At 41.7% G+C, this 26,072-nt stretch overlaps 1 protein-coding gene across 10 annotated transcripts in view; it reads left to right on the top strand.

Annotated features, from left to right (window-relative positions):
* The window catches only part of neo1a (neogenin 1a), a 161,886-nt gene that overhangs the window by 102,523 nt on the left and 33,291 nt on the right, over positions 1 to 26,072 (top strand). For all 10 annotated transcript variants that reach the window (XM_067580379.1, XM_067580308.1, XM_067580625.1 and 7 more), the window contains exons 6-7: positions 9,603 to 9,757; positions 9,876 to 9,996. In XM_067580379.1, coding sequence (XP_067436480.1) covers positions 9,603 to 9,757; positions 9,876 to 9,996 — 276 coding nt within the window. The remainder of the gene's footprint in view (positions 1 to 9,602; positions 9,758 to 9,875; positions 9,997 to 26,072) is intronic.

Raw genomic sequence — 26,072 nt, 5'->3', positions numbered from 1 at the left:
ACTGTAATTGTCTTGTAATTACCGTGTTGTTAGACTTGTGTTGTTGAGACAAGTACACATGTACACACATGGGTCATATGTGCTTGTGCGCTCTCCCAGGTGAAGCCAGTCAACAAGATTGGTTGTGAAATAACTTTTAGAAAGGGAGAAACACCCTGAGGCTCATTCCCGACTTCATTGCATTTCACACACAGCCACATCATGCTATGACTCCATCCCTTTCTTCCCAAATCCCTTCATCTCCTCATCACCCCTCCACCACCACCTTTCATCATTTCCCGCCGTTCACTGTGATTAAAGTAGACAGTAATGGAAAATCGGATCAGGTCGCAGGAGGACATCTGAGTTCACCCTTTTTTCGGTTTTCAACTCTGTCCGCTATATTCTCTCTGAAATCCTTCATGTCTCCGACCCGACCCCTGCTGGCCTCCACCCCCGACGTGACAGGACTGTAGAGGATTGATCAGCGCCGCCGGAATATTGTTGAAAGACATCAGTCATTGTAATACGATAAAACTGTTTGATTAGTTCCCATGCTGTAGACACACGGGCCTAATTGCATTTGCTTTATACAGATTCATGAAGTAACCAGATTGCGACATTGATTTGCTCCCTTGACAACAGAAGTGACACTTGAAAGGTCAATTGATTCCCTAAAGAAGTGGTTACGCTTGTAAAAAGAAACTCATACGAATCAATGCGGTATGAATCTATACTTACAAAAAAACAATTTTTCCTATGACTGACTTCCTCTAAAACACCTTAGGGCCTCTTTTACTGCAGTAACAAGGAACTGTGTGTGTATGGCTAGTGGCTTTTCATAAACACTGGACAGTTTGTGCTTAAAAGAAGCCGGGGATTTGATACGGTAAAACACCGTTAGGTTTTGCCCGGAGATAGCTTGAGGGTTTGTGATGCAGCTGGCGCTCATCTGCGGAAAGAGGAGATGCATAGGGGCTGCAGCAGGTGTATGCACACACACACACACACACACACAAACACACACACACACACACAGATACACACACACACACAGCCACATATTCATAATGATGCCACAGAGGGTCAATTATGCACTTATTCTATACACCTGTATTTGTTGCACACTGTGATGGATAAAGCAGGCCTTTAGAGTGCATAAACTCTGTTTTATATTCACAGAGCTCTGTAAAGCACGAAGGCGTAACAATGCAGCGAAGGTTTCCTGCCTGAGTTCTTTTCAAAAATCAAAAATGGTACAACAAATGAAATACAACCTTTCAAAATTCAGCATCAATTTTTAAAATCTATATACAAAACACAGCAGAGGGTGGGTGTTGTTCTATATCGTCCATACTGTCCAGCACATGAGCTTGAAATTACTGAGTCCCACATATGCAGCAAATGTGTGTATGTTTTAATTTTCAACCGTTATTCAAACATTGTATCTGTCTATAGTGGCTCTTCAGTTAATTGAACTTGGTTGTTACTGCACATTCAAAGGGTATTTTTGGCAATTAGACATTTATTTTCAATCAAATACCTTATGGTACGTATGTTCTTAGAGGATGAGACTGGTGATCATTTTTCCTATTTGCAAGAAATTCTGCGGAAAGACCAAAACAAACCATGTATTGATCTTATTAATAAGTGTTGCCCATGTAGCCAAAGTTTTATACAGCTTACTCTGACCTCCATCCAAAAACACAAAGATGAGCAAAACTGTTGTACTGGGTGATATCTTTCTTTATTCTTTATTTGCTCAGCTCAACATTACAGTTCAACCATCCTGTGGCATTTAATACTCACAAGCTCACCAAATCTACGGCTGAAAATAGTCCCCACCGAATGCACTCTTTAGTCTTACTTGATTTAATCAGTATTTCTGATACATGCCATGGTATTGTATTTAATTCTATTAAGAATCAAGAAAAGAAGAAAAGTTCAATCCAGTAAAATCTCTGGAAGAATCTGATAACTATCAGCTCTAATAGCCTGCAGCGATAATGCAGAGGGGGAAAACAGTTCTCCAGAAATACTACTGCATTTACACTTCAGGAAAACCCAGTTTCTAAGTACCCTTGCAGTGACCCCTGCTGATACAAACTACACTGAGTATGTCAGATTTTTTTTTTTACAAGCTTTGAGAATTTACACTCAGCATGTTCCTGTTTCACATTAAAGCAGAGCTCCGATAAAGGTCTGGATAGAAAAGTGACGCTATGAGTCTCTTTCAAAAATTCACCCTGGCAGAGCTTTCTAGCAAACAATAGCACATGTATAGCTCAACTGCCCAAACTCCACGATATCAAAACAGTGTAGTTTGTTCCTATGTTCACAGTGAAGCTTATATCTACAGACCAAACAACTGAACAAATAAGGATAGCTCTTTGCAGAGTGAAATGATGCATATTTACAGACCATGTCAGCATCTGTCAGAATTGACAGTAGGTATCCAAGAGTGGTGTGTGCCATATTTTCCTATGCCAATGAGATAAAGAGGATTAGAGCTTTTATTTGTGAAGATACAACCACAATACTTGTGTTATAGTGAAGCCAATGGCAAAAACTCAAGGCAGGTAGTTTTGAAGAACCACAAAATGTAACGTTCGGATCACCCTTCCACTCGCATCACATCTATAGGCCCCAACAGGCACACACTTTCATGTGTGAGTTTGTGTTCTCCTCTGTGACATCTCACCCTCTATTAGAGCTGGCAAGAGGATAAATGAGGCCAGAGGAGGCAGCGGCTTTTGATTATGGTCTTGCGTGACTGGGGGGCACCACCCAGACCTGGACTGTGTGGCGTGTCTGTATGCAGGACAGAAATAGTTTCTCCGCAAACATGTATGTTTTCACTTTTATGGGGCTCCGAGTCAGTGGCCCTCATCTATCATGGACTCGTGCTATCATGTCATCAGCGTAATTGTTCTTTCCATGCGCTGCGCTCACGTGCAGGAAATCGCTGCACCCTGTAAAAGTTTCATGTCTTTCCTATAGGCTGAGGGCACTAGATTTATAACCAGGGACAGCGGGATTGTTATAGCCTTGTTACAGAAATGGAGAAAAAAATAGACAGAAACATAAAAAACCTAGATATGCTCAATTTCAGCTCACAGTTCCACTTTTCTCCTTTACTCTTTTTGCTACAAGAAAAGTGGTTTGAAAAAAAGTGAGTCATTTATCGTATATCACGTCTACGTACTTTGGGCAGTTCACATTGTTCCAACAGGCAAAAAAAGAAACAGGTGACTGTAACTTAATAAAAGTCAAAGTGTGTTGTGTCTACTAACATATCAGATGAAAATACTGTAGTGGGAATTTGTTTTTGAACTGTGTTCAAAGTATTTTTCCAGCTAGTGACAGGAATAGTTTACTGCAAATGATGTGTGGAAGAATTACGGATGTGATCAAATCTGGTGGATATTTTAAACTGTTTTTACTTTGGCACGCTGTCTTCCTGCCCTCCCTCCCTCCGGTGTTATATTCAGAGGTTATATTCTGATAGAAATAAAAAAGAAACTTTCCATTTAACTATTAAAAGCACACTAATCTGATAAGGAGTTACACCCACAGGCGCACACATTTTCCCTTATTCATGGGGGTTGTTATCTCTGCCGGTGGGATGAGAGGTGTGTGGAGGTCTGTCTGATTCTCATCCAGGCCTTTCTTTTCTGTCTGCATTCATGTGTTTTTGGAATCAGGTCTGCTATTTATTTCAGATAAAGCTATATCTGCAGGACTCCAAGACAGGCACCAACACAATAAGCGCACACAATGTTGTTGGTAGCGTAGTGTTGAACCACTATACGCTGTGATTGCAACATCCTCCTTTCAATTCTGGTGGGGACCATTGTTGCATGTCACCCCCCCTCCCTTTCTCCCTCATTTCCTGTCACCTTTCTGCTGCTCATCTTTTGAAAAAAGGCAAAAAACAATCAAAAAAAAAGCGAACAACAGTGTCATCACCACACTGTTTGGTGTCAATTCTCTCTCCATTTAGATTCTGGACATGATTTCTGTTGTTTCTTATTAGGTTGAAACATCCTCATAGCCAAAAAGATTAAAACCTCAAGAGAAATGTTGCATCCATATGAAGCCTTTAAAGTACAAATCTGTTTCCCCCCATTTTCTTTACATAACACAAGGATATAAATCCTAAACTGCTGCTGTATCAGTACTAAAAACAATTGATGAACCTTTGTCTACCCAAGCATTACTGAAATGAGCCCACTATATACCGGCTTTATTACAGCATGAGCATAAAGTAAACAGTTCTAGGAATAAAGTAGCTTTCTTTTAACAATAATATCGCTAATAATTAAGCTTACATGAATCATGGCATCCAATGGTTGCTCAAGACAATGCACCAAATAGCCAGGTATTCTTATATAGTAACTGACATTGATGGCACGTTTTAAAGTAACATTTTACAGCACAGTTTTACAGTTTTGTTTACACTTCACTTCCAATTGGATGTTGAGTAGTAATACCGCTTTAGATCTTTTATTGGCAATCTTTCATGCTCTGTAAAGACAGTACTGGAGTAGAGGAAGCTCCTTGAACTCCTCTAAAAGCCGTTACTAAACCATCAGGCAAGCTTTTTTTTCCACCAGCATTTCATGGATAATCTAAGATCTTTGCTTTGACTCAAGTGTTGTAATTTTAGAGCACAAAAACATCCAAAGATTGAACACCCTCTCTAAGACTCTGCCACTAACGGGACATTATTTTCTGCTCAATGACTAGGAAAGAAAGCACCAAGCATCTTCCCTGCTGAAGCTGTTTGTCTTGGCCAGGATTAAGAGTAAAGCTGTTATCTTTGGAAGAGCAGGATGGGTAATTAGCGCAGTCCAAGCTCCACTTGCCCTCAGAGTAAACCATGACTGTCCAACAGCGATTGCTTAATTTTATGAAGCTACCTAGACTCCATCCAGTCTAACAGAGTTGTGAAATGTCTTTCATATTTAGACCCTTTTGCTTCTACAGTCTTAGAATAGGCTTTAATAGATTGCTGCTGCTGCTGCTTAATTGTTGGGATTGTATTTCCAAAAGTCATTAAGTTTTGTTTTATCCCAGCAAGCCAAAAATACGCCAATTGAAATAACTGTTTTCTTCAGCTCTTTGACTTTGATGTTTCACCATTTTTTTTATCAGTATCAAAAGATGAAGCCTTGACTTTTTTTCCCCCCTCAGTATATCTCTATTCAATATATTCCTGGCTACTAGTGAATCTTTAAGTGAGGTACGCTGCTGAGAATCCCTTTAGGAACCCAAAGGATTTTTGTTTTAACAAGCTCACAGTAAGACACTCACATGACCTTTTTGTGGCCCTCTTTTAGTAGTTCACTGGAGTCAGTGTAAGTCTGCATTAAAGCTTCTTTTACTAAGCTACAGGCTAGAGAGATAACACCAGCCCCAAAGAAGAATTGGCATAGGGGTCCTTTATTCTATTTTTTTCTCCTTTATATTTGCCATGAATTTTTTTTCTTCTTCTCCCTCTTTTGCTTATCAGCATTTCCTTTGTTGTTTTTCTGTCTCTGTTGGATTTCTCTTCCATTAGAGAGTCGTATTTATGTACCACAACAAGTCAGCCTGTTTGGAGATATTCCAGCCGGTAGAGTCGAACATCTTCATCTCTGCAAACCTGTAGAGAAGACTGTAGAAGAAAAGCATGGACTTAGCATTTATGATGTGACCGATATGTATGTCCTGAATTTTGGTTTATTACTCATCTTTGTCACCTACTGGAACCTTAAAATACAATTTTTGGCAAAATCCGGAGCCTGGGAGTTGATAAGGAATGAGTGAACAGCATCTGATAGGCTGAGACATCTGTCAATCTAGTAACGATTCCCCACATATACCCCCCTCTTACCCTTAAAGGTACTATTAAAGTTTACATTAATACACAAAAAGCATTTGGTATATTTTATGTAACGAGTTTATGTAATGAGTTGAAGCTTTAATTTGTTTTTACTGTTATATTGCAACCCTTTACAAAGCATCACTGCCATTGTTACTGCCCTCTGCAGTGGGCAGAAATGTTTAATGTGTCGACCCCCGTGTTCATGACATGCATGTTCAGCCCAGTGTGCATGCTTTTATGTCGTACCATTCAAAGAATACTGGAGCCTGCTAATCAAAACATGGCTCCACACTTGCACAACATGGCACCGCGAGTGGATACCTCTAAAGACTAAGTAAGGAAATCCTTTTTCTTTAGAAGGAGGTTGAGTGTTTTCAGCCAGTCAGGTAGTGTAGCTTTTAGTTCTCTTGCTGCTTGTATCTAGTATCCATTTGAGGAAAAGCATCTTAAGGCACTTTGGCTCTGGCTTTAACATCTCGCTGCCAACATGCATTGGCTCCATGGCTCAGCTGTCTGTCAATGTACATGCCTTTAACGCTGTTGTGCAAGGCAAGAAGCCAGCGTAGCATTTAATAAACCAAGTTAATTTAAACTTTTGTGAACGTTTTATAACAGGGTCATGTTTGTACCGATCAACCTTTTCATCAAGTCCCACTTTGAAGTCGCCAAAAAAAACCTTTTCTGCATCCTTTCACAAATGTGACAAAGTTCACCTTTGCATAAAGTGTGTATGTTTTGAGCTCCAAAAAGCCAATTAAAGAAGGTCATCAAGCATGTTGTCGCGATGAGAGTTTCTCATCAACAAACCCTGTGTTTGAATCCTGAAATCTCCCTCCAATCCCCAGAGCTTTATTGGTATATTTAGGCGTTTCTACTCATTGCTCAGTGCAATAGGTTCCAAATGTCTGAACTCCATTTAGAGAAAATGGTGCATGTCTGCTCAGATGGAGAGATGGAGGGGAGGCTGAAGATGGAGAGATAGACGGGGAGTTATAGGAAGATTAAGAATCGGGGGGAAAAATAGGAGACAGAGTGGTGAAACAGAGAGAAAGCGAGATAAAGAAAGCCACAGGATACCACCAGCAAACCTCACTCTGGTTTTACACACACACACACACTCAGACACACTCAGACACATACACACAAAAACTGACTCTTTGTCTCTGAGTGACACCAAAACACATACGAACACAACGCGACGTACCAAGGTTGAGACGGCATTGACGCAAAGAAACATGCGCTCACACATAAACAGTCACTTACACACACTCGTGCACATATTGCAGGCAGTGAAAGAAACAAACAGTATTATGTACAGCATATATAAACAGTAATAATGGGAAGAAACAAATATCCAGACACGTTTTTTAAAATTATTCCTATTCACACATGGCTCAACCACCTATATATTCACACACAGACACTGACTCACTGGTGTTTTAACACCGTGTCCCTGACACACCAAAGTAAACCAAGGATTCCACCTGCTTTTGCTGCACAGCTACTAGAGGCAAATATCCAGGGGACACCACACTGTGAAATACATTATTCACAACTCACACATCCCCCCTTCAGGGAACACTGGCACACACACACACATACACACACACACAAAGACATACACACATGTACACAGATCAGGGCAATGGCTGTCTTGACAACTATACGGTGATCCAGTCTACAAGTATCACCATCCTCATTTCCATCCTTGTCTCAGTCGTCAATATTCTCCACTGTAGCTCACAGAAAGGTCTAGACACTCGTTAGGAGGTAAGGCGAAGGAGCGGTTCAGTATTCTGCAGCACTGTCCGGTTGTTTCGTGTTTGGCCTGTCTTACTGCATTTTGTGGTTTTTAAAAAAATTAAATTTGAAAGTCAAAACAACAAGTTACAGTTGGCTTTTGTTTGAAATACAGCAACTCATTTTTTTTAAATCTTGTAGCATCAAAGGGAAGATCCACTCTGGGATACTCAGAGGGTGGAAACCTTTTGACCATTCAAGTGCCGTGCAAGAATTTGTAGCTTTCACTAAAAACGTGAGCCCGAGTCAGTGAACAGTCAGTCATTTAGGAAGTAGAATTCATTTTCTATTGATGCCAGGTGTGTAGCAAGAGTCTGTCGAAGTTGTTTGCACACACTGATAATTCCCCACAATTATCCCCTTAACATGACTACCCAGAGGGAGATGTGCAAATGTCTTTCATTAAATTTAACATAACACACGACAATCATAATCCTGCTATTTTTGCTATCGAACTGCATGTTGATAATTAAAAACACTGCTTTTGATGGACAAGTTGGAATAAACGTGAGGATGCACACCTGATGAATCAGGGTTTTTTTTAGATATAGAGAGAGAGAGAGCATTTTGTGGTATTGTGGTACCTCATTTGTGTGCAACTTCTGTCGAGTTGCACCTCTCCTCCCGGCCTTGCACCATATGCAGGGCATGAAAATATCAAACAGATGGGTAAAGTGCATTTTAAGGTCAGGAAAAATATGAAGATGTTATAGTGCCCGATGTGTCATGTAGCAGCACTGCTTCTTGGTGTATTGAGGCTGCTATTGGTGGAGAAATGTGTGTACTGGGGATTGTTCTTTAGCAGTTTAATTACTAAGAACTATAATTTGCGAGTCTTAATTCTCTCGCTGTTGTTAACAGCGTGTCCCGACAAGATGAGGGCTGATCTGTTAACTAGAAATATTGTGTTAGAGTAAATTAGCCACAGCTACATCAAGCGGATGAGGGGAACTTGACCTCACATCCCGCTACTCTTGCAAATAAAGCCAGAAAAGGACCTTATGCACCCACTGCTACTATATCCAATCAGCCCATGTGAATAGCTGCAAAACAGATGCTAATAACTAGCTATCACAGAGCCCAGGAGGCTGATGGCAAAGCTTGACACACTGCGACACACTAACAATAACAGTCATTTAAACTGTGGTCAGCGAGGTCGCAGCTTATCAGGGGAAAGCACAGAGGCAGCAGAAGCACTTGTGCACGGAAAACACACACACACACACACACACACACACGCACGGTCTGTCTTACACTGTCTCTCCTCACATAAACGTACAGTCCAATTATAGAGAGAGGACGAGGCCTGGGCCCTGCGCTCCCAGTGACCTTGTTCCAGGACAGATTGATGAGGCGTTGTATTGCCCCAGCAGATCAAATAACTCCTCTCTGGCCCTCATTACCAGGACTAGGGGAGATCTGCAAGTGCTCGACTCAGCTAGTGTAGCATGCTAACACAATGTACTGGTAGCAAAGTAACGGTTATTTTTCATCTGTTATTAAATAGGAAATAACAGATGTTATTGAATGTTTTTATCAAATATTTCAAGTGTTGCCATCTGCCGGAAAGGTCACAGTTGTGTGAAGGTTGCAGAAAATAATTGGATAAGTTGTTATTAGATGATATTGTTTGTTGTTTTCTTCCATTCTCCCTTGACTGGCAATTTGGCAATTGAAGGGGAGGCATGGCATCATTGAGTCTTGTTCATTTCCTGCCAGACACCATAGCACTGGAGTTTGATGTGCCTGGTTAGTTTTGACAAATTGGTTATTGAATTTCATCAAGAAGAAGAACATTCATTTGTCATCCCTCATCTCTTATTCCCTTCTTTGATTTAACCGTTCACACATTTTCCCCAAACTTCAATTTGACATGTAATAATGTTTTATATATTGGGTTGTTTTTTTTTTTTTTGTACTTCTCTGACTCCTCTGTATCATCTTGATTCCACAGTTCCTCCCCAATTCGTCAAGCGGCCGGCCAACATTTACGCCCACGAGTCCCTGGACATCGTCTTCGAGTGTGACGTCACCGGCTCACCGGCTCCCACCGTCAAATGGGTGAAGAACGGAGACGCCGTCATCCCCAGTGACTACTTCAAAATAATCGTAAGCTCATTTGGCGCTAACTTTCTTCCTTTTCTGCTCTTGTGAATGCAATATTATTAAGATTATATCTATATTTTCTCTTTCTTTTTCCTCGTGACCGTTTTCCTCATCTTCGTAGAAGGAACACAACCTGCAGGTTCTGGGTCTGGTCAAGTCAGACGAGGGTTTCTACCAGTGCCTTGCGGAGAACGACGCGGGCAACATCCAGTCCAGCGCGCAGCTCATCATCTTGGATCACGGTACGCCACTCAACACGACCACCCACTAGTGTGCAAAAGCAGATGTTAATTCACTAGACAAAATCAATTGCCACTTGAGAAGTCGACAAACACACAAATTGATCAAATGCATCACTGTCAGAATGATCAATGTCAGATACGACTCAGAAATTAACCACGTCTAATCATTGCTCAGACAACCGAGCTGCATATTTGGAAAGGAGCCGTTTGAACATTAACAAATGCTTGTGATTATTTTTTTTAAGCTTTTAACAGCCTCACACCTCCTTATTTTTTTAAATGATTAAAGGCAGAGTCAGTCATTCTGGAGAAAAACTATTGATATTTGAACTAAACACCCAAACAAATACACCCTACATCCCTTTGACGAGCAAAAGAGAAATATTGCAGAATTCAGAGCAATGGCGTCAGCTGTAGAGTCACTTCTGTTCCTCTCACACTTAATCAGGAACAGGGAAAAAAAAAATAGTTTCATGTGAGCACAAATCTCCACCTCTCTGTGGCTTCCCCTACTTTTCACTCAACAAAACACAAGTAAGACTGACTGACAGCAGAGATTTACTGAACCAAAATAGAAAGCATGTCAGCTCCACAGGAAGAAATTGACAGTGTTTGGATTTATTGATTCATCGATGTGGTTAAAAAGTTTAGAACACATCTCGGAGTGTATCTGTTCCAGCCGCTCTATTTCCAGTTCAGCAGTCCTGCCCCCAACATTCAACAGGAGCTGGAGACGAGAGACTGTCACGTCCTCACACAGACAGCTGCTCCGATGACTTCCCCCTTCTTGTCCTGTGCACGAGCACAAACGCCCCTCGCTGATTGGCCTGAATAGTGTTGTGTGGCTCAGTCCAAGCCACTTTCTTTCTGTTTCCCATTTGCTTAGCTAGTGTTGTGTATGACAATCTTTCTCTAGAATCACTGACTCTACCTTTAAGATGTTACTATCAAATGCATCCATAAACACCTGGAGCTTAGAATATGGACAGAACACTGATGAAAAACACTTTTTCAATAAAGGCTATTCAACATGAGCTACCCTGTTAGTGTGGCGGGTATCCGGTTCTCTATACAGTTTGCCTCATTTGTAAACACCTAGACGGTTGCTGGAGGATGTGCACATCTGTGGAGGCGAGAGGAGCGAGTGAGGATGTGTAGTGAACAGTGAAATGAAACCACTGGGATCTTGTTAAACCATAGGTGACTCAAAGGGAACAGAAGTATATCTGGGGCAAACTGATGCTCGCTGGTTTTGCACACAGTCCATTCCACATCTAGTTCTACAGAAATGTTGTGAGGACTAAGAAAAGCTGCTTTACACAAAGCTCGTGCTTTCCATGCCGCATCCTTAGACGTGTAAAGTCCGTCTTTTAGCAGGGAGCTTTACCTAAACATGAACTCATATGCCGCTAAAGTGAGAACGCCTGGATTGCCGCAGCACAGTCTCACTTTTCAGCATAATTTTTCCTTAAAAGCCAAAGGAGAGGCTTGAATGCTAATCCCCAGATTGGAGCTTCTAAGTACAAAGTACAACAAAAGCAGACACCAAGGACAGTGGCTAGGAGCACCAAAACGAAGTGCCTGAAAATAGAAGCCAGTGTGGAAAATGTTTCTAACACGCTAGCTCTCGAGGCGGTTTTTGTTTCATTACCTCTGATCATTGGAGAAAATGTTATACAACTTAAATTTAAGATCATTTGCAGAGTCATTATAATCATAGTTACACCCACGGGGCTGGTAAAAACCTCTCCACAAAAACAAGAAAACAAGATGATGAGTAAGACATCATTTCATTGAAAAACAAATCTGAGTCTCTAAGTCTGCAGCTAAATAAAACAACACAGTGGAAAATAAAAGAATAATATAATGACCGAGGGAATGAAAGCAAAACACAGCAGGAATCAAGTTTTTTTGTGTGTGTATTGTTTACATTTAAACCATTACTGTCCACTCAGACCCTTCAATTTTTTGTTGAGGAAGATGACAAAATTTAATCAAAACGCGAACTCCCCCTCACTAGAGGCAGGTGGCTAATGGATTAGCATAGCGGTGTCCAAACGGTGGCCCCCCCAGCTGTGTCATCCCCTCTGATTGGAGGACATTAAGTCAGAAATAATGACGACCTGCAGCTCATTGTGTATTTGTGTTTGACACCATTGATAAGGGTTTTGCCACTTTACATTGCCCCAAGTCTTTTCTTTTTTTTCCCCCTTTGAGTTGAAGATAAATGGGATGAATTACTGAGGCAGCTGGCCTTGTACACAGGGCTGCCCTAAGCAGGGCTTTGAAGAAATTAATCTCTGTTTAATCCATAAATATCACAGAGAATCTTTTTTTTTTTTTTTTTTTCATGTACTTTTCTGAGTGTGTACATCTGTTTTGGACACAGTGATACAAATCCAAACATACTTAGCACCAGAAAGTTCCCTAGTTTCCTGTTTATGAATCTGTTTATTATCTAGTCGTCATCTGAGACTCAGATGATGGATCGAGGAAATAACCGTAGTCGCGGTTGTACTGTTCATTCCTCCTGTAAATTGTTGACGTTTTGTGCTTGTATAGACACATCCGCATCAGCACTCTCTACAAATACTTGCTTCACTGTGTCAATTGTGTAATTTCCTCTCTCAGAGGTGCAATTTGTGACTCCGAATGGTGAATCAATGAGGAAAATGTTTGAAATCAGCTCATTTTCCACACCTATTAGTGCTTTGTGGCTCGGTGATTCGAGGTAGGAATAAATCTCTTTTAAGTTTTAGTTGAGTCGTATCTCTCTCCCCTCGGAGTCCCTGGCTCTGTTGTATTCCTCTCTTCCCTCCTGTGCGGCTGAGTATAGACACATTCAATTCTACAGCCATCTGCCACCTTTCTCGACACTTCCTCTCACTTTCTCTCTCTTCTTGTCTTTCACAGCCACCTGCTCTCTGTGATAATCTAACACACTGGGTTTGTGTTAATTGTACTGCCACAAATATTCCCTCTTTACGGCCACCCGCCCCCCTCCCCTTTCTTCACAGCTGGGCATCTTTGTCCACTTCCCCACATGCTCTTTACAAACATATGCGCCTGCTCTTTGCTGCCCCTGTGTGTTTCCTGTCAGTCAGGTATCCTACACACACACCTGCCAGACTTGAATCATCCAGGAAAACACCCCGTCTGTCAGTCTGCTGCCTCACAGTCGGAGGAGGGGGGGGGGGGGGGGGGATAAGCCAGGGACTTGCCACAGGGATGAAGTTGTCTTCACCCTACAGGGAAATCAACGGGGGTGAATTGCATCTAAACACCCAACGGCTGCGAGTTGGCTAATATTCATTAGCGGTCATAATCTTTGCATCTTGACACTGCCAGCTGCAGTTAAATGTAGCTCCGATGATGATTCCCATTTGTGGCTGTTCGGGAATGGAAAAAGGTCAGCTGTCAACTGTTAGCATATGTACAGCAGTTATTTATAGTGATATGTGTATCAATACTCTTGGCTTTGAACTCCAGTAGATGATAGCGGGTTAGTACACAAACAAAAGCTTTTCCCTCAAAGTTCATCTCATTTTATCTCGCTACAGCAATCTTAAAACCTTGAAAGACTCTGATTTTTTGGGGAGGGGGGGCGGGGGGATTGGAGGTCAAAAATAGGACCTCAGATTGCAGTCTCGATCACTTTTCCTGGACATTCCACAGCCATGTGCTATATGGGTCATCTAGTTGCAAACAGATGTGGGTAAATACGAGCACAAATGCCAAAAGTGGACCTCAAGGAGACCTAATTATGTAGTGTAATGCAGGCCAAGGAAAGTGCCTCTTAATGTCCCCCTGTAAAGCTGCCACTTGCAGACTCGTCGTCTTCTGGAAGAGCTGAGACTGTGTTTGGATGTGTTAGTTAGAGACACCGTTGTAGATCATTAGTGTTTGTCAGAGGGAGGGAGAATAACAAGCAAAACTCTTCCCAATGACAAATGCTAAATAATTTCTTACAAGTAATTAACTACTCTGTGTGATACTTTAATTTTTTTTTCCGAAATGATACAAATTGTAAGATTTCTTAAATTCATTGCATTACAAACAGCCTACATGGACAGTTGTCGTGCTAATTATAGTTTATTCGGTTTAATCAAATTCCCTGCAGACCGGCCCATCCTTTCCTCAATAAACTATAAATACAACCACTAATAGTCGTCACGGTGATTCCCTGCTGGCACTTTTGATATCCGCCGTCCACAATGCAGACCTTGGTTGTTATTGTCAAAATGACAGTAAGGGAGGTTAATCAGCTGCAGAGGATATGCTATTTAAGGGATTATCATCACATGTCATCTATAGACAGTGTGCAGCAACAATTTGAGGCCTTTTCCAGGCACATGATTATGTGAAGCGTTTATGCATGATACTCTAGTAGGCAGCAATTACAGCTTGGAGAGGAAATGGGTCACGTTTTTCAACTTTGAAGCCGTGCACGCCTAGACAAAGCGCTCGTTTATATGATTGTCATCTTTCCATATACAGTACAAAGACTGAGACTGTGTTTGAAGTTTGATAAGGTGGCTCACTACAATGTATACCGAAGTTGGGCAGTATGGTTACTTTTTTTTTTTCTTAGTTCTTTTTAGGATTCAAAGCAGAGTTTAAACAAATGTTTTAGTTTTTAGGATGGCTCGTGTTATTGCTTTATTGAGCGGAGAGCTGAATATCCTGTTTTACATTTAAATAACTGACATTTATAAAAGAAAAAAGAGGAGAAGAAAAGCCACAGCATGTTTTTTTTTTTTTACTGTAATAATCACAGACCCAAGGTCACAAATCAGCCCGGGCACTCTTATTAAATGCCCACTTGTCAAAACATGGCAAGTTTTAGATTGAAGTGCCCTAAAAAGCCTAATATGAAAAATGCAGATCTGCATTTGACATTAGCAAACAAAAGAGAAGTGGAAGCACTCAGTTAGCTGTTTGCCTTTAAGTGTGTGTGTGTGTTATTTGCTTTTATGTTTGCATAAATTTGAGAGATGCTCTTCCATTTGCATGTGAATACTTATTTTCCGCTCCTTCCATATGCTTCTCAGGCTTCAATATGGAAATATTCCTCTCTGAGTTGGTCCGTCCCCTGCATCTCACTCCTCGTCTCCTCTCTCTCTGTGTTCCTCCAGCTCACATGAATAAATGTTTTGACATTTTTGCCTCCTAGTGCCCGAGCCAAGTACTTCACTAGAGAACCTGAAAGCTTGTTTGGATGTAGAAGCTCTGAGCGCTCATGCTGTTTTAGCCACAAATGTTTCAAGTGAATTACAACCGTGTTGAATGAAAGGAAGAGCTTTCACTAAATATGTAGCCGGCTTGAGGTGAGGGATGACACAAAACATTTAAAGTTGTTTCTGTGCAACACAGCAGCATGGATTGTAGCGTCTTCATCCTGTAGGCTAGTATTCCTAGCTATGATTCAGGTCGTTTTTATGATGAAACGAAGATGACACACTAGTCCTGATGCAAATGTGTTTTTTTTTTCAAGGTTTTGTTAAATCCTAAGCTTAAACAGGAAAAGCAGTCCCTCCCTCTCTTTCATCTCTCTCTCCTTCCTTCACCCTCCGCTTCTATCTTTCTCCTCCTAACCCTCCTCCGCTCCCTTCGTCTTTCCCCTTCATCCATCCACACCGCCATTAGTTTTCCCCCCTTCCCCCCTCTTAGACCTGTGGCAGCAAACAGGAGAGTCCTGTCCTCCCGTTCCATCAGAGGTACCAGACCCCCACCGAGAGATGGAGATGCCTCATCACTGCCTGAGTGCTCTCTCTGTGTCTCTCGGTTTTCCTCTCTCTCTCTCTCTCTCTCTCCCTCCATCACTCTGTGTATTTATGAGCGCAGGCATCAGGACTGCTGGCATGATAAAGTGACATGTGTGCTGGCCCCAAAAGCTGAAGCTTGACACAGTGACAGGCACAGAGAGATACTGGAAAGGGATATTTTTTGAGGGTCGCACATGCCGTAACTTCATTAGTAAATGGATTCATCACGGCCGTCTCGAGCACCAGACCTCCGTGTGAAATGACAGAAAGCCAGAGTTTCCTTTTTGCAGATGACTTGGCACTGCTGTTAACAACCTAAAGTAAACACAACCACTAAATCTCCTTCCCCCTCTCGTTTTTTGAGCCAAGGCAGTTAACACCTAATAATTTTGTTTCGGAAGCGATCCAGAAGTCACGAAAAACCCACCCAAGTTTTATTTAGATGTCATTAATTTACAACATGTGAAACCGAACGAAGTGGATACACACCAGTAAAAGGCAACGGGGACTCTACCGTAGAGTTATAAAATGTTTAACAATGATTTTTAAGTGAGATCAAATTAATCTATTTCCATATTTTTGTAAAAGCACGGTCAAAAAGACACTAAACAATGCAGAGCAAACATCCACCGACTTCCTCCATGAAGGATGAAAGAGACACAAATCAGACAAAATATCAACCCATGAACATTTTTTTGGCAATTCCCTGTTGTTGTCAAGAAACAACCAACTCTTTTAAAAAGAAATACAGATTTGTTGACCAAAACCATGACAGCCTGTTCAGTTTAAACTGAACACAGACTGTCCAAAGAAAGCTGTTTTGGAGAGACCTGGTAGCTTGAAGCGATCCTCTTCTCACTGAGAACAACAACAAAAAAAATTCCAAACTCCTTCACCCTATGTTTAAAACGTTGTTCCAAGCCTTAAGAGAGATTATTTTTTCCCAAACAAAACTGATATCTGCAGCAGATTTGTAACCCAAACAGACACTCAAATATTGAAACGGTATCGTTTGAACGCACGCAGTTATTGTTTCCACATGGACTCCTGATACACGCGAGAGATGGGAACACAGCAGCCTAGATCCATTGTTGTGGCAACGTGCAGGCATGCAACCAGGAAAAGGTTTTATGTACAAATATATCTTGATGTCGAAGCTTTATTGTCGTCCTCTTCTAATACAAATCAAGAAAGACTTGAATTGAAAGTAAAGAGAAAGTAAAAGAGAGAGTGTTATGGTGCAGTAGAGGCTCTAGCCGGTGTTGAGGAAAGAAATCGACTACATTGTGATATAAAATGTAACTAGATCACGGTTAAATAACAAAGAACTGTGTTTGAGTAGACAGAGCAGTAAAAAAAAATGTCCCTAACACATTTGTAGTAGACAAACCACAGACGGGGGATCCTTCCAGCACCTCGGAGCACCACCCTTATTCCCTGTTCAAATCAAGAATTGAGAATAGGCTGCTAAAAGACACTTCCCTCCAGCTAGACTCACTCCTCTCTTCTAGTACTGAATAAAAGCACAGGGCCCACTTCAGGGAATACGGTGTGCTCCATCATCTGCTAGCAGGGTCACGGCCGGGCCAACAGGAGTGAACGTGTAACGTTGTGAGCATGTGAATGTGTCAGCACAGTGCGGGGCTGCACACCATGTTTTCTGTTGGCAAAGACTACATCAAAAACTTCAACAGCAGCAGGCACCAGTGTGAATATGTGACAGTTAAAAAACATGCCGTGTACTTCTAGGATACGCATGTATGCACACATATGGTCACAGTTTTTTTTTTTTTTACTCTATGGTGATTGCCTCCGTGAGGTCACAAGGATACACACTCTAATTGGTCTAACTGAAGCGTTTCCCTTGAATCTCTCAAGCATGCAATAGCCATGTCAAGGCGGCTCATGTTTTCCTCGACTCTGCCGCGGCTCTGTCACATACACGTCTAGGTGGTGCAGCACAGCACATGACGATCCGATGCAGTCATCCTGCAACAGTTACAACTTTTTATCAACTCTCTCATGTTTAATCTCTGTCAGAGAGGTTGTTGATCCACCTCTCTGGTAATTCTTCAGGCCAGAGTTGTTGTTAATTTTTAAAATTGCAATTTCCAAAAGTCAGTTTTATGGAATAATCAATATTCCCATTAGAGTGATAAAGCTAGAAACAGAGATAAGAAGGCCAAAAGGGAAACGGGAGCCTGTTGTTGGCACTGTGGACAAGCTAATAAGCTGCAACTGGGGAATTAAATTTCCTCTAAAAAACTTTCCCTGAATCCCTCTCACTAAAAAATAATCACTAAAACGCCAGTAAACACAAATGTACCTGTCCCCCAACAGCTAAATCTTATATTCACCACATGTAGCCTTTCACCGCAGGCCCCGTTATAATAGGCACCTTATCTTAACTTACTTTTAAGTCGTATTTGCTGTTTGTGGATTATGGTCGATTAAACAAACATGATAATATTGTTGTTTTATTTGGAGCATTTTAGTAATATTTATAAATGCTTGTGATCATGAAAAGGCAACATGGAAAAAAAAAGTCAAGGGGTATGTGATGGTGAATATTAATAATATGTAAATGTGAAGATATTACATTAAATTCTGCCTCATAGCAAAATATATTAAAATTCAAATTTGGGGATAAAGCCCTATAATGTGCACATAGTGTCTTAACTGAAATACACACACACACACACACAAAAATCTCTTTGGTATGCATACACAGCTATGTTAGTGATAGTGAATAGTGAATGTGTTCCCCCCACTGGGGGGCTGTAGGAAGCTGATCAGAGGGATTGTGCCATAAATTGATTGTGAAGAGCTGAAATCAGCCCCTACCAAATTGCTGTTTGTACAGGCGCTGATGGCTAAGTAAGTGTTTGTGTTGTGGCTCTGTCTCTCAGGGACGGCGCTGAGTGTGTGTATATGTGTGTGTGTGTGTGTGTGTGTGTTTACAAGCTGAGGCTCTCTCTCAGCATGGGCTGAACTTTTCTATGGGTTGTATTTACTCAACCGTGGTGAAAAAGCTTTGCTTCTTTTATAAACGGTCTGTCGCCGAAGTGCTAACTGCAAAATGTTATAGGTGCCTATTTCGCTCTCGGTTCGCGCAGGAAAGAGAAAAAAAAAGGATTAAAATAGCCGTCGGTACCTGCGTCAGTGCTGTTTTTTTTTTTTTTTTTGAAGGTCAGTCTTGTTATCAACAACAGGTTTAGGCCTGACCGCATACGTCATACGCTTTGTCTGTTTTACACACCTCACTGGCACGTGTCCTAATTTACGATATAACACTGTCCACCTCCCAACACACACTCATCCAGGATGCCAATCTGATGATTTTGGATGTGGTCAGCCCTCTGGGTGCAGTAATTGGAAGTACTACTGGCACAAAAACACCACTTTCCCTTCACACCCTTCCTTTAGCTGCAGGCAGCTGACCCCTGTGAGCGGCGCCACCAAAGCTGGAGCTTTTATTTTTCCTGTTAGCGCCCACCCCCCTCCCAGTTTCCATAAGCTAAAAGTAGAATAGGGAGTAACATCACAGTGGTTTGTAGACATCCCGCTGCTCGCTAGCGTAGTGCGATAGCCGCTTCCCGGTGGGTCTAACCCAGGGAGGCTGCTTTATTGGTGGAAGTCTGATTAGCTGGACTGTTAGCGAGTCTCCCAGGGGGGATGCAGCTGCTCCCACTTCTGCAAACATCCTATTTGACCTTTTCAGCCCTTTCCTAGTTGTTCAGCTCCACTCACTTTATACATGATGAATGTTGCAAGTGCATGTATACACACTGTTACACAGAACTCTCTCTCTGAAATCAATTGCCTCATTCCAGGCTTGCTCTGCTCCCCTGGAAAGGTTGAATTGTATTCGTATACCTCCGAGGTAATAAGATACAAAAGCAGGCAGAAAGAGTCACAGAAAGCTGAAAGAAAGCAAGCATGTTTCCAGTCCTGGGCATTGGTGGCGAAATGCTCTGGAGATGTGCAGCATCAGTGGCTGTTTTGATCTGCTTGAAAGGCGAGCCCAAGAGGCCCAGGCTTTCCCTCTCACAGCCAGCCGCGTGATGCATATGATGCAGATTTGTCAAAGTGGGAAGAGAGGTGGTGGCGGCGGCGGGGGAGAGAGGAGTTTACATTGTATACCATAGCCGCACATCTTCATTTGCATACAGAGTCTGGGCCAGCAGCTGTTGGCATCATGATCGTGCATATTTCCGCAAGCTTGTGTGCGACGGCGTGCGTGTGGAAGCGAAGCATTCAGGGGAACAAAGCAATCACACCCAAATTAACTCACCAGCGGCTGACGGATCAAGGGGGTACATGTGTTTGATGGCGAAGGAACGCTGTATGTACACACAGTGGGTGATTAATTATTGATGTACCCGACCCCATTCAATTACAGTCGTCATTTCCAAATGCGGGGCGTTTGTTTTCCCCTATGTATCGGGGGATCTGAGGATCCTCTGGATTTTTTTCTGTCTCAGTAGAATGTATATGGCATTTTGCACATTCCCACACAGTAAAACCCCCCCTCCCTCCCTCCCCCGCCGCCCCCCCCTCCCTCCCTGACACTCAGTGTTTATTTTGAGAACCCAGAGCAGGGATTGTCACTTTTTTTTATGGAAACCAAATTACCAGAAAGTAAATTGCTGGAGGGCAACACAGACGTACCATCATCCTACCCAAAACACATTTCATATGAATTCCTTTTATTTGTTTATGTAAGCCTACAGGGAATTCGAGTATGTTGATTTTTGGATATAAAAAAACAAGATAAACGTTAAATTGAACAAATGTGATGGCTGCAGGGGGGCCGCTTTCTAAGAAGGACAGATTTCTAATTGCTAAACAAGAATATGCACGGGCTACGGGAGGTTTCAGCCGCTTGATAAAGAGACCGTCCTCGGAGGTACAAGCACCCCCTTCCTACTAGCGTTTACAGCGTCACCGCATGGCGTCCAGGAGTCATGTGAATCCGTCAGATGGATCCTCTCACCTCCCACTTTGTCTCCACAGCTACAGGAGCGTTTAGGGATTGTGGAGACTCCAAACACTATGACAACATTTTGATTTTGTGCTTAATGAGTCAGGGAAGCTGAAGAATGTTGACCTATACATATTATGTGTTATTGAAGCATGCAGCAGAGGTAGTTTTCACATCAAAAGCTTGAAGTCTTAAGTTTCAATATTCCGTACATGACCCCATACGAGTGTTGACCTCTCAGATCTTTCCCCTTAATCTGCCAGACTTTGATGCGTCCCCTCAGGAAACAGCATCAGCGCCATCATCGCCCCCCAAACGATTGTTTCCCGGAAAAGATTTCAACCACTCAAGGGTTAATAAGAAGGAAAAAGTCATGAATTTTTTGAAATCGCTATGTATTTCTTTTTTACAGCTCTTAATTAATAAAAGCTTATTTCTCTCCTGGGGAATGTGCCAGGTTTCAAACGTCTCTTGATCGTAGTCAGCATGCCCCAGAAAGTGATAGGGGAGGAAACAGTCGGCGCTGTTTGACATTTTTTGGAAAGTCAGTGTGAGACACAAAGGCTTTTTTTTTCTTTTTGGATTATGTCAGTGAGTTGGAACACCTCGTCAGTTTAAGCCTTTCTGAGGTTGGAGCCGTACTTTAATCTTGAATGTCTGATTATCACAGTGAGAGGGAATGTGTGCAGTTACTGATACGCTCCACCCTTTAGCAATCTGATACTGTATCACTGTCAGTTTCCCCCTCAGCCAACGATAAGATGCATGGAGACGGCGCAAGAAAGGTCCCAAGACAAAGCTTATGTTCCTAACGAGGGGATGACCCCGTGGTGAAACGAGGAGGGTTTTAAGGATTTTCTCTTGTGCACAAAGCATTTTCTGTTCTTTGTTGATTAATGTATTTACTTTATTTACCGTTTATATAATTGGTTTTTTTTTTAATTTACTGTTATGTTGCTTGTTAAGCACTTTGTAAAATGTGTTAAAAATGTATTTTATTATTGCTGTTGACAAGGTAGCAGAGAGGAACTGAAGAGAACAAAAAAACATGCTTGGTCAGCCTTTTTTTTTTTTTTGATTCTTGCACTCCCCCATTTCTTTCTTCACCTCTCACTTTGTCTTCACTTGAAACATTTGTCTTGTCTTTCTGACTCGGTTTCCTTTGTCGGCGCATTAAGGAGCTGCTCAAATGTCATGAGCTGTCAGGCTTGCTCATCTTTCCAATCTTATCTTGAAAGAGAGCGAGGGGAACAAGATGGTAGCGGGAAAAGAAAAAAAAAAAAAAAACACCAGCCATGGCTGTCAGCAGTTGCTCTCGGCAACCAATAATTTTCCTGCACATTTATTAGAGAAGCCTTAAGAGCAACTTAAGTGTTCTGTTCTTACATTACCTATCATTTTAATGAAAGGATGCACGGTATCTTTGCATTTTTTTGTCTATTTACAGAGAGAATCTATGTGATCACCGTCGTGCGCTTCAAGCACGAGCACACAGACGTGCTGTTCAGTTTAGAGTCATACATGTGAACATTGTATGAAACATGAAAAAGACATTCTTAATTGACAGCCTGCTTTGTGTGGGTTTTCTGAAGGGTGTGGACGGTGCCTTTTTGAGTACATTGTTCATTCTGGCTGTGTTCATTCTTCTTTTCTATGGCAGATTACAGTAGTGACTCAGTAATGGACCATTAGCATTGTGCTGGATCTGTCTCTTATGCAGCCGTCATTACAGAACCACATTAGACATGGAAACTTGTCCTGAGGAAATCCATTTTGCGAGATCGTGGCATGGCCTGCTGAATTCCCTCTGAAAAGGCTTTCTGTAGTTACAGTGCTGTGTGTGTGTGTGTGTGTGTGTGTGTGCTTCTGGCAGATATCAGCATTCAGTAGATTTATTCTCTCTTGGTGGAGGTGTGTAGAGCCGGTGAGGTAGTGTAGGCTCTCTTATCAGTGTACTCAGACCAGATGATGAAAAAACTATTTGGCGTAACTTTACAGCTACGCTCACTGGGGGGACGCAGCAGAGGATTATGGAGTTAGCAACACAAGATTAAAGTTCAAGTTATGAGGCTTTAATCAGAACTTTAACGCCACTCTACTTATTTTAATTCCAGTTACTTCCATTGAATATTAAGATGAATGTTTTGCTATGTATGTCTTTGTCTTGACTGTTTTGCGTGTTGGTTACCCAGGTTTATTATGCAGATCTAGAGTAACCTTCCTCGTTAAGCCTTAATGCCAGCCATTCATTACCTCTGGCACAGAGACTAATGACACTATTAATCAGCTATGAATAGAGCTTGGCAGTGGCAGTGGGAGGCTGACACCTCCTTGCTGTAACAATCCCAGGCCCCCATGTACAAGACAGATTGTCAGAAGGACACTGACAACTGCCCAGCATGTCAATTACCTGCAGATGACAAGGTGTATTAAGATGGAAACTACATCAAACGTTGTCTCGGCCAATCCCACAATGCTTTTCTCTGTTTCTTCGTCAGTTCAGTGATTTTTTTTTTTTTACTGGAGAGCGGGGATTAGAAAGTGTATTTGCTTCAAAAAAAGGCGAGACATCCGAGCACTTATCTCTTTTCCTTTGTTCTGAGATCAACACTGGGCACAGGTGCCGATGGATAAATTTACACAGAGAACAAAGGCAGCTGCCAAATGTTTGCAAGGTGCAGCCTGACCTGCATCCACTGCCATTTTCGCTGACCTCCGCTGACTCATGTGGAACGCTTTTCCCCGTATAGCAGCGCTCGAGCTTTATCTGTTTTCTTTTCCTCGCTAAACGCACTAAAATGCTTCTTGTACTACAGTAAACGTCGTCTGTACCGACTAAGTCACAGATACGGACGGGCGCTCCTTTAAATATGCTTGTACATGTCTGAAAGCTTGGTTTAACCCCCGTCATGTCTTATTCTTCTGTCTCAATCAACAAGCGGTGACTCAACAAAGCAACACTAACACAAAACATAAAGCATTTTGTCCTACTTTAACGTCTTACTATATCTACACTCATTTAAAGGGAAGGGAACTGACTTTAAAGGGAAATTTGAGCATTTGCCGATTTACTTTCAAGCGTTCTTGATGTTAGACTCATAGTGAGCCGGAGTGCGAGTAGTTTCTTTTCTGGCTGCTGCAAATTTCAAGAATTCAAGACTTTTAATGCATCCTAACTGAAGATATGACACATCCAGTATGCACCTTTAAATTCAAGTCATTATCTTCATTTAAATAAGTCAATAAGGGACAATAACTGATTTCCTGTATATTTTATCTTCTTTGCCGTCTGTAACAGCTGATGAGCACACTGTTCTTAGATTGTAGTGATACCTATCCTCCTAATAAATAATGAAACAGTTCATTTAAATGTATTAAAACTGTTACAGTAGCCGTCCAAAAGTAAACAAGCAGCAGTCTGTCGTCTGTTTCAGAGCTACACCAGCACTCGTTTTTATTTTCCACTGTCCTCTAGTCTTTTTCCATCACTGCTTTCTTTTTTTCTTTCTTTCTTTCTTTTTCTTTTTTTTCTTGAAGCAGCTAATTGTTTCAGGCTCCCTCCGTGTTTCTGCGTATGAGCCTCCATGCGAGCCTCGCTGGTTTAGAAATATTTTGGGTTTCTGAACGCAGCCTTCCCAGGCAGCGCTTCATCCCAGGCTGTGTGCCGCCGCCACCACAAACTCTTACCAGTCGAATGCTTTTGGTTATAGATGCAACAGTTGGAGCCGTGTTTGGGGTTTGGCTCTACTAGTCCGAGCTAAAGAAGCTAAATTACTCTGAATATTACAAATATCTCTATTCCTTCTTTTCATGTCTGCCTTGTTTCTCCTGTCTGTAAAGTGCGAACAGTTCTAAACAGATTTCTCTCTTATTGCTGCACTAATTATGTCACTGTTGTAGTCTAATGTAGATGTAAACACTGATTAATGACAGTATCTGCTGTATCTTCTTACATTGCTTCATATAGTCCATTATATTTCTTGCATTATGTTCTCTTGTGTGTTTGGTGTGTGTGTGTGTGTGTTTCTGGGTGGCTTTATAAATGAGAGTAATGGTTCAGCATCTGGTAATTAGGGTTATTATTAGGACAATTACATGTTTTCATTGTTTTTTGGCTCTACTCCAGCATATTAAATTTGAAACGAACAACGAATATGAGCTTTAAGGTTATTTGACATCCATGCTGCATGAACAGCATAGGAGTGTATATACAGTATATATATATATTTATATAAATGTTGACTTGATGTGGTTTTGGTTTCAGGTTTGTGTCAGAAGTGGGTACCTGCATTACCCAGTGTGCATGTAAAGACTTTAAATTAAAGCTGACAGTCAGCACATTCACTTCAGACCATTGTTTGATTTCAAATGCAAGGTGCAGAACCATCACAACAAAAATGTGTCACTGTCCAAACTGTGCTGAGTGTACTCTGTGTACTAGCGTAACATATATATACAAACATTGTTGCGATAATGTGCAGCAGAAGCTAAATCTATTTCAAGAGGTTTGTGCAGATGCACAAGGTCAGTTCTTTTATAAATGAGGGTTATTCACTGCGTGGGCGAATGAAAGAGTGTGCAAAACCCCTTCATATAACTCCAAGCACAAAAGTCAATGGACTCCGGGAATTTGAAATGTAAACAAATATTGAAAGCCAAATTAGCTGTTAGTCCTCACATCATTTACAGACAAACACGCCAGCGGCCACTTTGCATTTCAACACAATTTCTCCAGTAATAATACACCGTTTGTGCACTTCTCCCTTCTACTTTGCCGTATTTCAGCTCTGCCCTCCAGTCAATTTCCCTGACCTGCAAACAAATGGAAATGTCATACAGGCTGACATTCTTTCCGTTACGGTTTTGTTTTACCCACTCGCCAGGCAAATGGAAAGCAGAGTTAGCTGAGTCTGACCGCAGATTGTTCTCCCCCCCCCCCCCCTCCCAAAAAAAAAAAAAAAAACACACACACAAAAAAACCCACCAAATGAAATCACAAACATTTCTGTGGCTAGGATGTGGAATGTGATGGAAAAAAGTCTTTAAAAAAACAAAAAAAAACACCATCTGGTGTGTTAGTTGAGAGAGGATCCAGGCTTCAGAATCAACTTTTTTTTTTGGGGGGGGGGGGGGGGGGGGGGGGGTGGAGGGGGTAGTGTTACTCTTCAGTTGTTTGACTTTGTCTGATATGAGGCTGTTTAATTCCCTCAACACAGATGTTTTTTTTTTTTTTCTGTGTGTGCATTCGAGAGGCCAGAAGGTGGCTTTGTCATAACAAGGTCTTCTTCTATTCGCCCTGGAATGCCGGCCTGTATTTGGCTGAAAAA

This window comes from Thunnus thynnus, chromosome 1 (assembly GCF_963924715.1).
Source record: "Thunnus thynnus chromosome 1, fThuThy2.1, whole genome shotgun sequence".
Lineage (NCBI taxonomy): Eukaryota > Metazoa > Chordata > Actinopteri > Scombriformes > Scombridae > Thunnus > Thunnus thynnus.
Note: the sequence above shows the minus strand (reverse complement) of the source record. Positions and strands in the feature narration are given on the sequence as shown.